At 39.8% G+C, this 14,433-nt stretch overlaps 1 protein-coding gene across 2 annotated transcripts in view; it reads right to left on the minus strand.

The window, feature by feature from the left end:
* Positions 1-1,049: 1,049 nt before the first annotated feature.
* The window catches only part of PITPNB (phosphatidylinositol transfer protein beta), a 60,468-nt gene continuing 47,084 nt past the window's right edge, over positions 1,050-14,433 (minus strand). The window contains exons 9-12 of one of the 2 annotated variants that reach the window (XM_080649838.1): positions 8,258-8,368; positions 6,298-6,420; positions 2,845-2,930; positions 1,050-1,350 (exon numbers count right to left, since the gene is read on the minus strand). In XM_080649838.1, coding sequence (XP_080505964.1) covers positions 2,883-2,930; positions 6,298-6,420; positions 8,258-8,368 — 282 coding nt within the window. In that variant the 3' untranslated portion in view covers positions 1,050-1,350; positions 2,845-2,882. The remainder of the gene's footprint in view (positions 1,351-2,844; positions 2,931-6,297; positions 6,421-8,257; positions 8,369-14,433) is intronic. The other variant, XM_080649837.1, reaches the window with a different exon arrangement.

Here is a 14,433-nt window from a genome sequence, read left to right on the forward strand (position 1 = left end):
GCGATTCGGACAAAGAAAGCTGATAAATTCATACCTAGCTGTCCTTCCTTTCTTTAAAACAAAAAGGTGGCAGCCGCTTCTAACCAGCATTTCCATGATGCTTGTTCAGGGTATGTTCCAATGACATTGTACTTGAGGGCACAGCCAAGAGGGTGGGGGGGCACCGGGCCCTCAGCAGGGCCTCCTAACCGTGTGCAGGCAGACCTCACGCTGCCTCTTAAATTCTTCCTATTTCAAAGTCAGTATCTCCTCCTTAAAGTGTTTCAACATGAAAAGAGTAAAACACCATCACTATCTATACTCTATCGTGTAAGCTGTGAGGAATCAAGCTCATTTGCATAGTTTCCAAGCAGTAATTTCAGAAAACAGTCTTTTCCATAAAAAGACTCAGCGGAAGCAGTGCACTCCCCATTTTTCTAAACAGCCTACAATGCTATTAATCTCTTCATCAATTTCTTTGTTTGCCTAACAGGAGCCTGAAAATTGTATAGTGTTTATTATACATCACAAACCATCTTCTCCGTTTTTTTGCTATGTCTGATGTAGAAAAATACTTGAAATTTAAAATACAAAAATCCAATAAAAACCGGATTTTTCTTTTAAAAGGATTTTGTCCCTCAGGGCAAACAAGTAAAAACTGGTCTATAACTTCACTCCTTACTAACAGATATTGTCCAATTTGGCTGTGAGATAATGACCAGAAATAAATCGTTATATATACATTCAGCATTTATAGTCCACAATCATTGGAATACCAACAAATTTTGAATAAATTTTTTTGTGGGAGTCAGTTGCTTATGAGAATAAAATAAAAATTTTAAGAGACTGATTTAAAAGAACAGAAAAGTAATAAAAGGCTATATATATACACATATATTTATGTATGTATATATATATATGTATGTATATATATATATATTTATTGGTCCACAACTTGACATTTATGAAACATACCAGCTAGTATTACACTGCAGTCAATTTACCATTAATGGTATTACTCTGATTATTAAAATCTGTTCCAGGTATATATATTGAAAATATTTTCTTTTGCATTCTTGCTGAAGATAGGTACAGTACTTTGGAGAAATTGTACTAATCCCTTCAGTATGTTTATATGTACATATATACACAAGTGTGTGTATTCTGATCTGTAGCTCTACATGCGTTTTATATACAGCTACAGACATACACACACAAACATATATATACACGTGGTTGGGAAGCTGTGCATGTGAGTACACAGTCACAAGCACGTGGCTGGGAAACGCCAACACTGTGAGATCCTGGTCAGATTCCTCTTCACTCATCACTGGCTGCACTTGTGCCCCTCACTTGACCTTGGTTACGTAACTGCAAGGAAAGTGAAAGAAGGGCAACGTGTTAACATTCAGAGAGACGCAAAAACCTTAGACAATAGCTTGTTGCACACATTCTCCTGAAAACAACAAACACACAAAACCTTCAATGTATTAAAACTTTTGACAGAAAATGGACCCCAACTACTGCATTTTAAAAATTTAACCCCTTGAAGATTTTGGTCTTACTAGTACTAATGGCATCACATTTTGTTTCATTGGAGGGAAAGTAAATGAGAAGTGAATACGAATCACAGAAACTTAGAAGAACTTAACAAAAAATATTAAGTTGATGTTTTTTTTTAAACGGAACACTGAATTTAAAGAAAGGGCTTGGGGGGATCCTGGCAGGGTTCATTCATTCTTATTTGGTACAACTACATCTCTTCACTACTGAACACGTCAGGTCTCCCATGTTCTATGACTATAGAGCAGGTATCACATGTAAGGGCAGTAACGAACTACAGTGGAGTGACAAGAATGTTCTGTCCTGTGTTTTCCTCAATAAACACCGCAGTTCAATGTTAGCAAATGACAACAGTGTACTGTCAGCTTTTGTTTCCTCACACTGGTCTCAATACTGGTAGATTTTTGAGGTTCTTTTATCCCCTCTAGAAAAATCTCTAAGCAAATAAATTTGTGCTTAGAGCAGTGGTTCTCAACCTTTCTAATGCCGCGACCCTTTAATACAGTTTCTCATGTTGTGGTGACCTCCAACCATAAAATTATTTTCGTTGCTTCTTCCTAACTGTAATTTTGCTACTGTTATGAATCATAATGTAAATGTCTGTGTTTTCCGATGGTCTTAGGCGACCCTGCTAGCGGTTCTCAACCTGTGGTAGAGCCTAAGATCATCGGAAAACACAGATATTTACATTACAATTCATAACAGTAGCAAAATTACAGTTATGAAGAAGCAACGAAAATAATTTTATGGTTGGGGGTCACCACAACATGAGGAACTGTATGAAAGGGTCGCAGCATTAGAAAGGTTGAGAACCACTGGCTTAGAGGAATAAGACCATAGACATGTTTTACACTGTAAATAAAAGTTAAAGTAAAACGCTAACTATAAAGATAATTGACGAGTCAACATAAAAGATGATTTTCTGGTGTTCAGGAAAAAAAATTCAACTAAAATGAATTATTGAGGTTGACCCTTATCGTGTGGGATAAAAGGTCTTTGACTTAAAATGCTTTAAAATATTTCCTTACTAACCACAAAAGGTTCCACTGAGAAATAGATCAATTAACTGGCCATCGACAGCTGGTTTCTAACCCAGTTAACACTAAGAAGTAGTTAGGGATTACTAAATCCAACCTGTTCCATTTTTATAGAAGAGCGTTTACTGTCAATTTCTAAAATATAATCACTTACATTCCAAAAATTAAACCACATTTAACACTTAGCCTCTCTCGGCGAGTTAACTACTCATTGCTAAAAAGGTATTGGTTTTCAAATATCCTTTTTACCCAGGTCTTCACTTACACAGTTTGATATTGTCTCTGACCCTACAGGGGACTCATCTAGACATCAGCAGCCGACGTGCCTCGGACGGAACCCTTCTTACGCATCTAAACGTAAAATAAAAGCATGAGCTGCTGAAATCATAGACTCTGTATTGGGTTAGTCAAGCAAAGGGAGAAAAAAAGATCTAGAAGAGATTGTGAAGTGACCACTGCCTGTTTATAGCCATTTCCACATAGAGAATGAGGTTCTGAGGCCCTTTTCGTAATCTTGGACTAAAGAAAATGTTGCAAAAGATTTTTTTGCACAGCATAAAAAATGTGTACCTATGCTTGAATCTAGGAAACAAAGGTCTGCAGACTGATGATGTAAAGTTGTCAAAGACAGCCAAGGGTAAATGAACCGTTCACCAATACGAGGTGAGAAAATGCCCAGATGGTCTGGCTCATCCTTCTCTAGTCCCTGGACCAGGCAGGATGCCATGAGGAATGGCCACCTCCGTGGCTTCTGAGACCAAGGTCCCTCCGAGAAGTTCTTTATGGAAAGTTTCTTGAAAACAGGAAAGTGGAAAGGAAGAACAAGCGAGCACAGGAACAATGCATGAGAAACAAGGAAGGACAGACAGACACAGGGATGCATCAGAAAGCACAGGCATTCATAACACTAACCTACAGACAAGTAAAAACCTCACTGAGAAAATGAAGGGAAGGAATGAACAGAAAAGGAATAAATACAACAAACACATTTCTAAACCTCAACCCTTCTCCTTCAACCCCATAGAAGTGCGAATTGAGAACAAACGCAAAAAGTTTGCTCAAAGGATTCTCTCGGTTGCTTTGCCTAAACCCAGTATTTCTCTGCAGGATTACGGGCGGTGGCATTCCTCTCATGCCTAACCTCTCACGATGCTATTCCTTCTCTCCAGGGCCAAAAGCCATTTGAAAAAATCCAATTCTTAAAATATTTCAGAATTAAGAAGAGCAGTACAATGTAACTAATTCTATCATCAGGTGTCAGGGAAACAGGACCTCAAGAAAAGGGGAATGCCTCCGTGGTGAAGAGGACTTGAAAGCCTTAAGCCTCTTCAGGAGGCGGTGCTTTCTGGGTAGGCAGCTTGGCCAAGAGGCATGATGCTGCCCAGACTCTGAAGACGCTCACGAACCAACCATTAGCTGTGGAACAGAGCATCCCCCACCCAATGACTTGAGCAAAATAACCAAAATGGGATTGTATGTGAAGATGATCAGCACTTAATCTGACATTTGCCTTTAAGATGCTGTTGAAATGTCTACCCCCAACCCTGAACCAATGATAGATTCCTACCAACTTTCGGGGGGAGGTAGGTTGAGTCAGGTGGGTGCAATAATGATGACAGCTTCTGATAACTTGGGCTTCTGTGAAACTACTTGCCTATCTCACACCTCCCTTTCCAAGTGTCACTGCCAACTCACAAATAACAGCCCTGCAGGGAGGAGTGGCGGAGACTGCAGGCCCCTGCCACAGGCGGGAGCGAGTTTCCACCTCCGTGTCAGGGCTCTCGTCGTGGTAACTTGGGGGCTGTTCTGTGTTCAGCTATCAGGAGACTGAGGACTTGTGAGGGAAGCAGGATACCTCCCTGGGGGAGGAAGAGGTCTCAGCCAAGTTCCATCCAAGGGGTCCAGAGACAGGCAGAGTTCGGAGCCCAAACCAGGGAGGGCTCCACCCATCACTCTGCAACTGTGAGCGCTCTTCCTCATGCTGTGGTCAGCTCCTCAACATAAAAATCAACACAAAAAAAGCCTCCTTCCTGAGAGTTCAAAACAATAAAAATAAGTCTATTTTCAGTTCTGTCGAGGTGTTGGTAAATCATTTTTGGGGATGCCAAAGCTGTACCATGAGTGTAGTGAGAATGAGGGTAACCATGCTGCTTTCTTTTTAATGTTCGGCCGCCAGCAGCTGCTCACAAGGGCTGAGGAAGAGCCAGCAGGTATCGCTGGGGCCTGCACTCCTGGAGGGAGTGAAACCGGCAAGGCAGCGGAGAAGGGATTCAGAGGAGCGGTGGTGGTGGGCGACTGAAGGGCACCTGACTCCGAGTCAGGGAAGACAGAAGTGGGTGAAGTGGGTGAGAGGCATGGAGAAGGACAGGAAATACCCTGACTTACTCTTGCCTGTTTAAGTATTTTGACTGGGCCACCCTAAAAATAAGGGGGTAAGTGACAGTCTTCCAGGCTTGCCATTCGATCACCCCATTTCTGAGATCCAGAACTCAGACGAGTAGTAGAAGAAACTGATGTCAACGAGGCTTCCATGGTCTGGCCTAGAAACTGAACCCCAATTTATATTGTTTTCTCTATGGGAAATCATGTTCCAAATTTCAAAAAATCAACTTAAAAACTTTTGGAACAAAATCCATTCATAAGTTGGAGACTGCCTGAAGTTTACTTTATGTATAAGATAAGGTTATAACATTTATTGCCTTATAAAGAAAGTATGTCCTAGGCCTTTCAGAAGGTTTGTATAAAGCTAATTAGAAGCAGATCTGCCGTAATCACCAAAAGTAAGCAATTTTAAACAGATTCTTTACGATGCTCCGTGCCAGACAAATAGATTTCTTTCTGTGCCAAAGAACCTGATTTGCTGCCACTCTCGAGTGATTAAATGGAGTTCCTGCCTCACACACAGGCATTTGTCAAACTCTCTCGCCTGCAGGGCTTCCAAAATGAAGACTGCTGGCAGGACTTTGGGTGACTGCATGGAAACCACTAGCCTACCCGGGACATTCCTGGGGCTCATAGCCCCCATGGGGCCTGACTTTCAACGGAAAAGAAGTGCAGCCCAGAGCCAAAGCAAAAGCAGACACGTGCAAGAGGAAGTCGGGCGGAACCTGTCTGCGGGAGAAATGGGTGCTCAGGCACTCAAGGGCCTGCTCACTGGTCGTGGTGAGGAGGGGCTGGGTGGGTTGTAAGTTTGAAACATGGCAGGCTGACCTCCAGGCCAAGGATCACCAGTATTTCTGCCTAAAGCTTAAAAAGAAATGAGGAGGCTTTTCTGGAATCAGTGATAAAACCACTCCTCTTGTCTTTTCTACAGGACAGGTAACTAGGGCTTCCTGCGCTAACATTAGTAACTTCCTGTGAAAGCAAAATGAGCCAAAGGCAACTTGGCCTGATAAAGTGCATCTACAAGGACTGCGAACCTGATACCATCAGAGAGCACTAATGCATAAAACAGAATTTACAAACAACTGGACACCTTACAGGTAACATTCTAAATCAAGAAAGCTCTGGTCACTTCTATGAAAAGATCCTCGACAAAAGAGAAATCAGCACATGTGAAGAGATATTAGTGGCTGAAAAACTTGATTTTGACAAGGATATGCAGATTAAGGAATGGCTTCTAATAATACTCTTCTTAATTCTAAGTCTATACTTACTAAGCACACACACAGTACTAGAAAGGAAAATTATGGAATTTGCAAAAAACAGGAGGTCTTACTGTTTCTAATTCTTTCTGGGTTTCATCTTCCATTCGCCTAATATCTTCCATTGTCAGATCAATCCACTTGTCAATCCAACAGAAAAGCTGGCGATGAAAGTTTGTAAATATCCTTTTTTCTTGCTTTTAAAACAAAGAAGAAAAAGTAGTGTAAGATGGTAAAACTCTGAGATTAATGACACATGAACTTTATATGTCCCAATTAACACATGAAATCTACATACACTTGGTTTGAAAAGACTACTATGTCAATTGGTGAAATTCTTAATTTCATACTATTACCATTTTGTAAAACAAAATAAAGATTTCCTTGTGAAATATGAAACAGTCTCTCCTTGCAAAGGAAGTACGATTTACTAGAAACTGAAAAAAAATGTGATGAGTACATGCTAATCCTGCATAAACTCTTGCTGGGCCTGATTTATTATTACCTTTTCTAAATGTCAATCACCAAAGGTCAACTCAAATTTCTAACTTTTCTGTAATTCAAAGGAATACTGTGAGGTAGAATACAATAACATCCTGAGAGAGGAGTCCTGGGTTCTTGGAATAAGATGTTTTATTAAGTTAAAGAATTATTACACACACTCCATTAATTTTTCTCCTCTAATGTTACTGCCTATATATATATATGCGCATATATAAATAAACCATATATATAGTTAGTGATTTTAGTTGCTGGATTATTTAAGTTTTATTAAACTTTTCCAAGGAGAGAGAAAAGTGTACTGAAAAGTGAGTATTTTACTATTTTTGGACAGCCTTCAACTTTTACAATTTTCCCATGAACAGAAGGGACTTCATCAATTATATGTGTGACTTCTATTTATCAGAACTAGATTGCTAATCTATTATTATGATCCAAGAGGAAAGAAGGAAGCCAATATTTACAGAGTGCCTACTGTGGGCCAACTGTAAGCAGGCCCAAGAATAATCAGTTTCCAGGCTTTAAGATGCTTTTTTTTAAAGCGTTTGAGCAGTTACAGTTTAAAAGCAAAAAAATTATGGTGAAACTCTGCCACCGCAACCCGTGTGGGTTCCAGAGATACAAAAGCGGCTTTTTTATAATGATAATGGGATACACATTCACCCTATAGGAAAAGCAAATACCAAAAACTTTCATATTCCTTCTGTGCTTACAATCGTGTCTATTTTTATACAACTGCAGTTCTCTCTTCATTCTAGATCAGTTGTCCCTGCAGCTTCCACTTTAATAAAGAAGTCATAAAAAAGGTGATTAGAATTTGGTTCCTCAGATTATGTTACCCTAGGTTCAGAGTGTAACTATTCTTAGCGAAGACCCAAAAGGAGACATGCCGCAAAGGAGTGCAAAGCACACAAGGCTGTGTATGTGGGAGAGATCTGGGGGAGGGGGGAGGGGCATCGAGCTGAGCTGGGACGAGGAGCGCCTCAGCCAATGCTGAGGCACCAGGCCCCTTGGGGCCATGCTGTATGTGGACAAGGCTCTCTACAGAAGAGCGGGGCAAACCATCAGGAAAGCACTTTGAACAAAAAATGTTAGAGTCTTGCCCTACCGGTTTGGCTCAGTGGATAGAGCGTTGGCCTGTGGACTGAAGGGTCCCGGGTTCAATTCCGGTCAAGGGCACATGCCTGGGTTGCAGGCTCAACCCCCACTGTGGGGCATGCAGGAGGCAGCCGATCAATGATTCTCTCTCATCATGGATGTTTCTCTCTCTCTCTCTGCCTCTCCTTCCTCTCTGAAATCAATAAAAATATATATTTTTTAAAAATCTAGTCTTCCCTAAAGCAAGCCCCTTAAAACCTCTGCTGGCATCTGTCCGGGCTGTTTCTAGGGAGGAAAGAAGGGCAGAGATTTGATATAGGAACAGTGATTTTTACCTCATGAGAAAAAAGAAGTGGTAACAGAGAAAATATCCCATGAATAGCCACCTCAAATCTTAAGCTAAATTTAAGTCCCTGCATTTTTAACAGACTTTACCTTCTGAATGAAGTTTTCTACCTTGCTCTGCAGCCCCCACCACTTGAATTTGATGGTCACCAGCTTATAGGCACACATCTGAGGACAGTCAGGGTTGTTTGCCAGCTCCTTCTAGATGAGGAACATTGAAAAGGAGAAATCGTGACTTTGATATTTATGTATTGCTTAAAACTGACTGCTGTGTAACGACATCACAGACATGCATGAAGAAAACTATAATCTCATATGTGTGTTTAACTTAGGTATTTGGATATTTGAAATCTTTTTAGCAAAAGCAGCAGAATTCCCCCGCTGCAACCGTCCTTCCACAGACGAAGTTACTTCCTGACTCCACAGTTTAATAGGCGCATTGCTCTGTCTCCAATTACACCATTCAGATTTCATATTAAACACCAAATTCTATTCACATCGTATCCACGGTGAGCCTTTAATACCTGAGTGTCCTCATAAAGCCATTATCGTACTCCCCCCATGAATGTGCTGCGGCACAATAAGAAACGATCAAGTTAGTTGTCTTCCGTGTCTTCAAACACTGGCAAGTGGGGTGGCCGTGTTTTATTAGCTGAGGTGTTCCCAATGCTTCGAAGGGGGAGATACAACGGGATGCAGCAGCAAAACTGATCTGCATCAAGTCTTCGAAGGCTAATCCCAAGCACCCCGACTTTAATATCCACAAATGATTACACCTGATAGTTTAAATGGTGAAGTCAGGGAATCAAATCAAGAGTTGTTATGGTAAAAAAAAAAAAAGGGGGGGGGGAATATATATATATATATATAGATATATATACACACACACACACACATATATGTATATGTACACATCCTACACACACACATATATATATATTAAAAAAAGAATGAGGGAGAAGGGTAGGTGGGTTATCTGGATTAAAAGAGACTAAAGAAACAAAATATAATGTCTACAATTTACATTCCCAAGAACACATAAGGGAGCAATAAGAATTTGGATCCTCAGATTATGCCACCCTAGATTCACAGAACTTTTAGATTCAGGCAAAAAAATTTTAAATATGTGTTTGTGTGGAGAGAGGGAGAAAGAGGAAGAGGAAAAGTGAGAAGAGAGGGGAAAACAAATATGCAAAGTTGCATGTACGTGGAGGTGTTCGCTGTTTTCTTCTTTCGGCTTTTTGGCTAGCTCTGAAGTTTTGATTATAAAAACTGGGCAAGGCGACTGGTCCATGGTATTCCTGACCATTTCTGTGACACTCAGTGCAGGCTTCTGCCTTAGTAGGTTCCCGACAGTAGCATGTTCATTTTAGTTACGGGAAGAGGTGGCTGTGGGGTTGAACCAGGAGCTCGCAGCACATAGCTTCCAAGGTGGTGTGTACAAAAGACCAAAAGACTCCTGAGCTGACCCGGAAGAGAGCCTGCGATGGGCTCACAGCAGCAAGCAAATGCAGACATGGTCTTACCTGCAGAGCTCAGTTTAGGGCAAAAGGCAGGTTCTTATCAAAGAATCACAGACGGCAGAGAGGGGCTGCAGGTATGGTCTAGGTAGGGAAAGGGCCAGGCTGTAAACTCTAAGCCCCAATGCGGTGTACTTACAAGATGAAAGCTACATCTCAAACCTAACTAAGGCAGTGTGCGCGCCGTGCTTAGCTGGTAGAACTCAAGGGCATAATACATGTTAGTTCTCTCTCTCCCTCATCCTTTCAGAGAGTCATATTTACCACTTTGAATTTGAAAAAAAAAATTAAAGCTTCTTAAAAGAGTAGAAAGTCGTGTGCAACACTCTGGGGCCCCTTTTTATAAAAACCAAATTACTGAGTGAAAAGATAAAGCAGCCTTTTCCAAGGGCTCTCCCCTTCTTTACCATTGTTCTCAGCTTCACACAGCATTCAAGACATTACAATGCCAGCATCAGTCACAGCGTGCCACTGTCACTTCCTGTCAGTTTCAACTCACTCACATATCCCGCTTTCAATAAGTTCGTTGTATGAACAAATATTCTATTTAGCCACATATACATGAATTCAAAAAAATTATGAATTTCTAGGTCTTATTCTAAAACCTCAAGATTATTCTTCACTTGTGGAATCATAGCACCAGACCACATTCCCCCCCTAACTCTCAATAATGTTCCAGTTTCAAGTGAATTCTAAGGATAAGATATATGGAAAAAATTCTACTTTGGTATTATTAATAGAACTCAATGTCCTAGAGTCCTGAATGATTGATCAACTTTTATCAGAAAATCTCTTCTGTAGTAACAGTTCACTTTTGAATAATGAGCTGGTACATGAGTTAAATCAATGGGCTAACACCATAAGCATGTACATAAGATTATTACATACAGCAAACCATCCTTTTCCAGGTGAGTTCTATGTCAACAGAGGAACTTGGCGAGCTCAGCTCTATTTTTCCATGATTCCCCTCCCATAAAACAGAGTACCACTGTGAAAATTCGGTAAATGTGCGCACGCACTCACACCCCCATACTTTATGAACAAGTTTAATTCAGTTAAGTGTTAAGTGGGTGCCATTTACAACCCAATCTGTGCTAGGTATTGCCAGAGGACACAGAAGTGGCTGACGGAGAGGAGTGTAATTATGTTCATAAGCAATGATAAAACCACTGCTCTTGGTACCAACCATCTCCCAGAAGGGCCACCCTTCTGTTGTGGCTGCTTTGGCCCTGGGCAAAAACCACATATTTGCAACTGCCCACCCCTCCATGACCTGCAGGACCCATGCTCTCCTGTGTGTCTTCCACAGCACACAGATAGCTTCTGAGTGCCCAGCCTTCCTGAAATAAAGACAAAACCGATCTTTCAGAGATCATTTTCCAATAAGCAATGAGCGAGTGTTGAGGTCCTCTCTAATCCAATGAGTGTCACTGAAGACCTTCATGTGAAACCCAATTTGGATACCTGTAGACTACAGCACTAACATACACCCACCAAACAGTCCCCATTATGCAAAGTAATTTCCTATGTGAGGCAGGAAGGATCCTTAACCCCTCTGGGCCTCCCTTCTCTGTCAGTAAAATGAAAGGCTGGGTTCTATCAGAGCTTTCCATCCTCCACTTCCATGCCACTCAAAGTAGGGGCAAGTGAACGTAGCTCCTCCTCAAGAGTCACGGTCAGCCCAGGGCCACAGGTGGCAACACACGTGGCCTTGACATCCAATGCCTTGTCTTAAAACGTCCTATGATTTTGCACCCTCCCTTATTCCTGGGCTTATTAACAACCCTCTCCCCACCCACACACTCAGGCTGAATTTCCTCTGTGGCTGAGAACCAGATGAAATATTCCAAGGTCCTACTCAGCAGGGGCTGCTGATACTGTAACTCCAAAGCCCAAACCAGTAGACACCTTGTGCTAAAGGAAAGCCTTGGGTATTTCAAGTAGGACACCGACTCTTCAAAATTCTCCCACCATTTCATAAAAACAGCAGGATCGAGCATGGTTCTAATTAAAGAAGAAGCTAGATTTAATACAAACAAGCCCATACCAACCTTGGGTTCCAAGAACAGAGCACACATGTTGACTTCAACAATTACCTACATTGTTTCTCACATTCTTTCTAGTGAGTCTGGCAGACTGCTCAAATCAATTACAGTAATACTGGTAATGTATTAAGTAATAATGGCCTATAAAATTTAGTTTAAGTGATAGGACAGGACAAAAAAGAACCAGTTCTTTCTAAGCTATCTTCCCCAGATCTAAAATGTATAGTCAGTCTCAATCTGCTATTTGTTTTCCATCTAACTTACAAGTAATTATTTTTTACAAAAAGTTCAGCCCTGGCCAGTGTGACTCAGTTGGTTAAGTCCCATGCACCGAGAGGTCACCAGGTTGATTCCTGGTCTGGGCATATACCCAGGTTTCAGGTTCAATTCCCAGTAAGGGGTGTGCAGGAGGCAACCGATCCATGTTTCTCTCTCCCTCTTCCTCTCCTTCTGTCTAAAATCAATAAAACCATCATATTTGAAAAATAAATAATAAACTGCCTGCTGCCTTTATTTCTTGGCCTAATTCTTCACAGTATAAATACCTCACACACTCTCTAATATCCCCAGGAGAAAGCTGAGGACATAGAAGCTATATATTTTTCTTCAATTATTATTATGAATATATGTGATATTGGAGGTCTCATCCAATCCTAAAAATGATGCAATTCATCTGTTAGTTTGAGCTATGATCTTAAAACAAGTGATTAAATAATAGAAACAACTTTTAAAGTCTCTATGCTTACAATGATAAAATGGAAAGTAGTCAAATTGCCCAGATGCAGTAAATAAAGGCTAAAAGAATACTCTTGGCACCATCTTTTTGGGGTGGAATAATACCATGTAATTAAAAACCTCAAAGCTGTCCATATTCTATGTATACCATAGACTTTTAACCTGGTAATTCTGCCTTCAGAAATGTATCCAAATTCATCAAGTAAGAAAATAACAACACTGTAGATTTATTTATAACAACAAAAACCTGGACTATTAAACTCAACATGTACTGAAACAATGGCCTGCTATGCAAATAGCCAGTAGAAACCATCTTTTAAATGAATGATTAACAAGGTAAAAAAGGACAAAAAAGCTTAATATGAATATAAATAGGTCTATGATAGAAACATTTGTAACAAAATCAACTAAATGAATCAGGAAATATAAGTAATTAAACAGTGAGACTATAATTGACTTTTAGTCTCTCCTATGTATAATTCTTTATTTTCAAAATTTAATATATAAACATCATTATATAAAAAAAACTAATAGTCATAAAAAATAAACTATAAAAACTTTTTGCCCTCAGCTGAGTATTTTAGGACAAAAATTTACTTTGCTCTAAATTATCTGGGTAATATTTCAAATTTTTATTCTCTTTGATTATAAACAATATAAATGTTTTCCTGCCTTCCTTGTTTTTGATATTTAATAAATCAAAGCTAAATAAAATCAAGGTGAAAACTGAACTAAGATCTTTAATATATAACGTTAGTGCAGTCCGTATTTAATTTTTCCTAATCTTAAACTTCTAAAGCAAAAACAAGTATATATGCAGAGTTATCAGAAATATTCTTGTGGGGAAAAAAATGCATAACTTTTAAATGTGAAAAATCTTAATGGGACAAATATTTGGGATCCCCCCCTCCCCAGTCAGAGCTATGTTTTAGGATCCATAAAACCCAAAGGGGCTCCCTCAAGAAGGCTCACTGCTGGTGGGGGGGGGGGGGGGGCAGGACAAAGCTTCTTCTAGGGCCTTAAACAATACATATGTTTTCCGAATCTTTGCTCTTTATCAGTTGAAAAAAATAACCATAAAGCAGGCAAAACAGGATTAACACTCCTAATCTACCAGTAAATAGAATTATTTTGCTGATAAACACAAGATTTATATAGATTAAAGCATAAAAATTTTAAAGAATAATTGAAAATAAAAGGTAAAATATGCTTGGTTACCAAAAGACAAGAATAATCAGAAATTCTATAAAATGAAAACCAGGGGCTAACAGAAGAACACAAAATTATGACTCATCTCTACATAATTTAAATTTCATCTGTAACATAGTTGTGAAATGTTCCCCTAACTGTATTTAGCTTGTGTATTCACTGAATTCCTTGCATTTCACATTTCTTACTATAAATGAAGCCCCCAAACTCAAATCATGTTTTTAATTTAACGACACATATTAGGTTACGCTGAGGTATGTGGATGAGGCCTAAGGGAGAGTAATGTATATTGAAGCCACACAACATAACTAAACAAAACCCAGCATGTTTAACTGGAATGGTGAGCAATCAGCCCATGTTATCCACAAGAACTAGTTTCTTGTATCTATGACAAACAAATATACACAAATGTAAGGGAATTAAAACACACACACACACACACACACACACACACACACACACCCACAACCAAAGGCATTCTGAAAACTCAATTTCTAAAAATAGTCTCTCACAGTCTTGTGCTACATATCAACTCCCCATACACAGTTTCTTATTTAAAATGTATTGGGATGCAGATGGAATAGGTATATGCCACATTCAACCAAAGGTAATACTTTGCAAGAACACAGCAGTTTCTAAAAGACTCACACTCCCTTCATCTCTTAATTTTTCAACTTAAGAGAGTCTGAATGCTCAATTTCAGCTGTTGATTTTGTAATGTAAGTTTCCAACCCAGATTTCACTAAGCAAGTTAAAA

Source organism: Plecotus auritus, assembly GCF_963455305.1.
Source record: "Plecotus auritus genome assembly, chromosome: 13".
Taxonomy (NCBI): Eukaryota; Metazoa; Chordata; class Mammalia; order Chiroptera; family Vespertilionidae; genus Plecotus; species Plecotus auritus.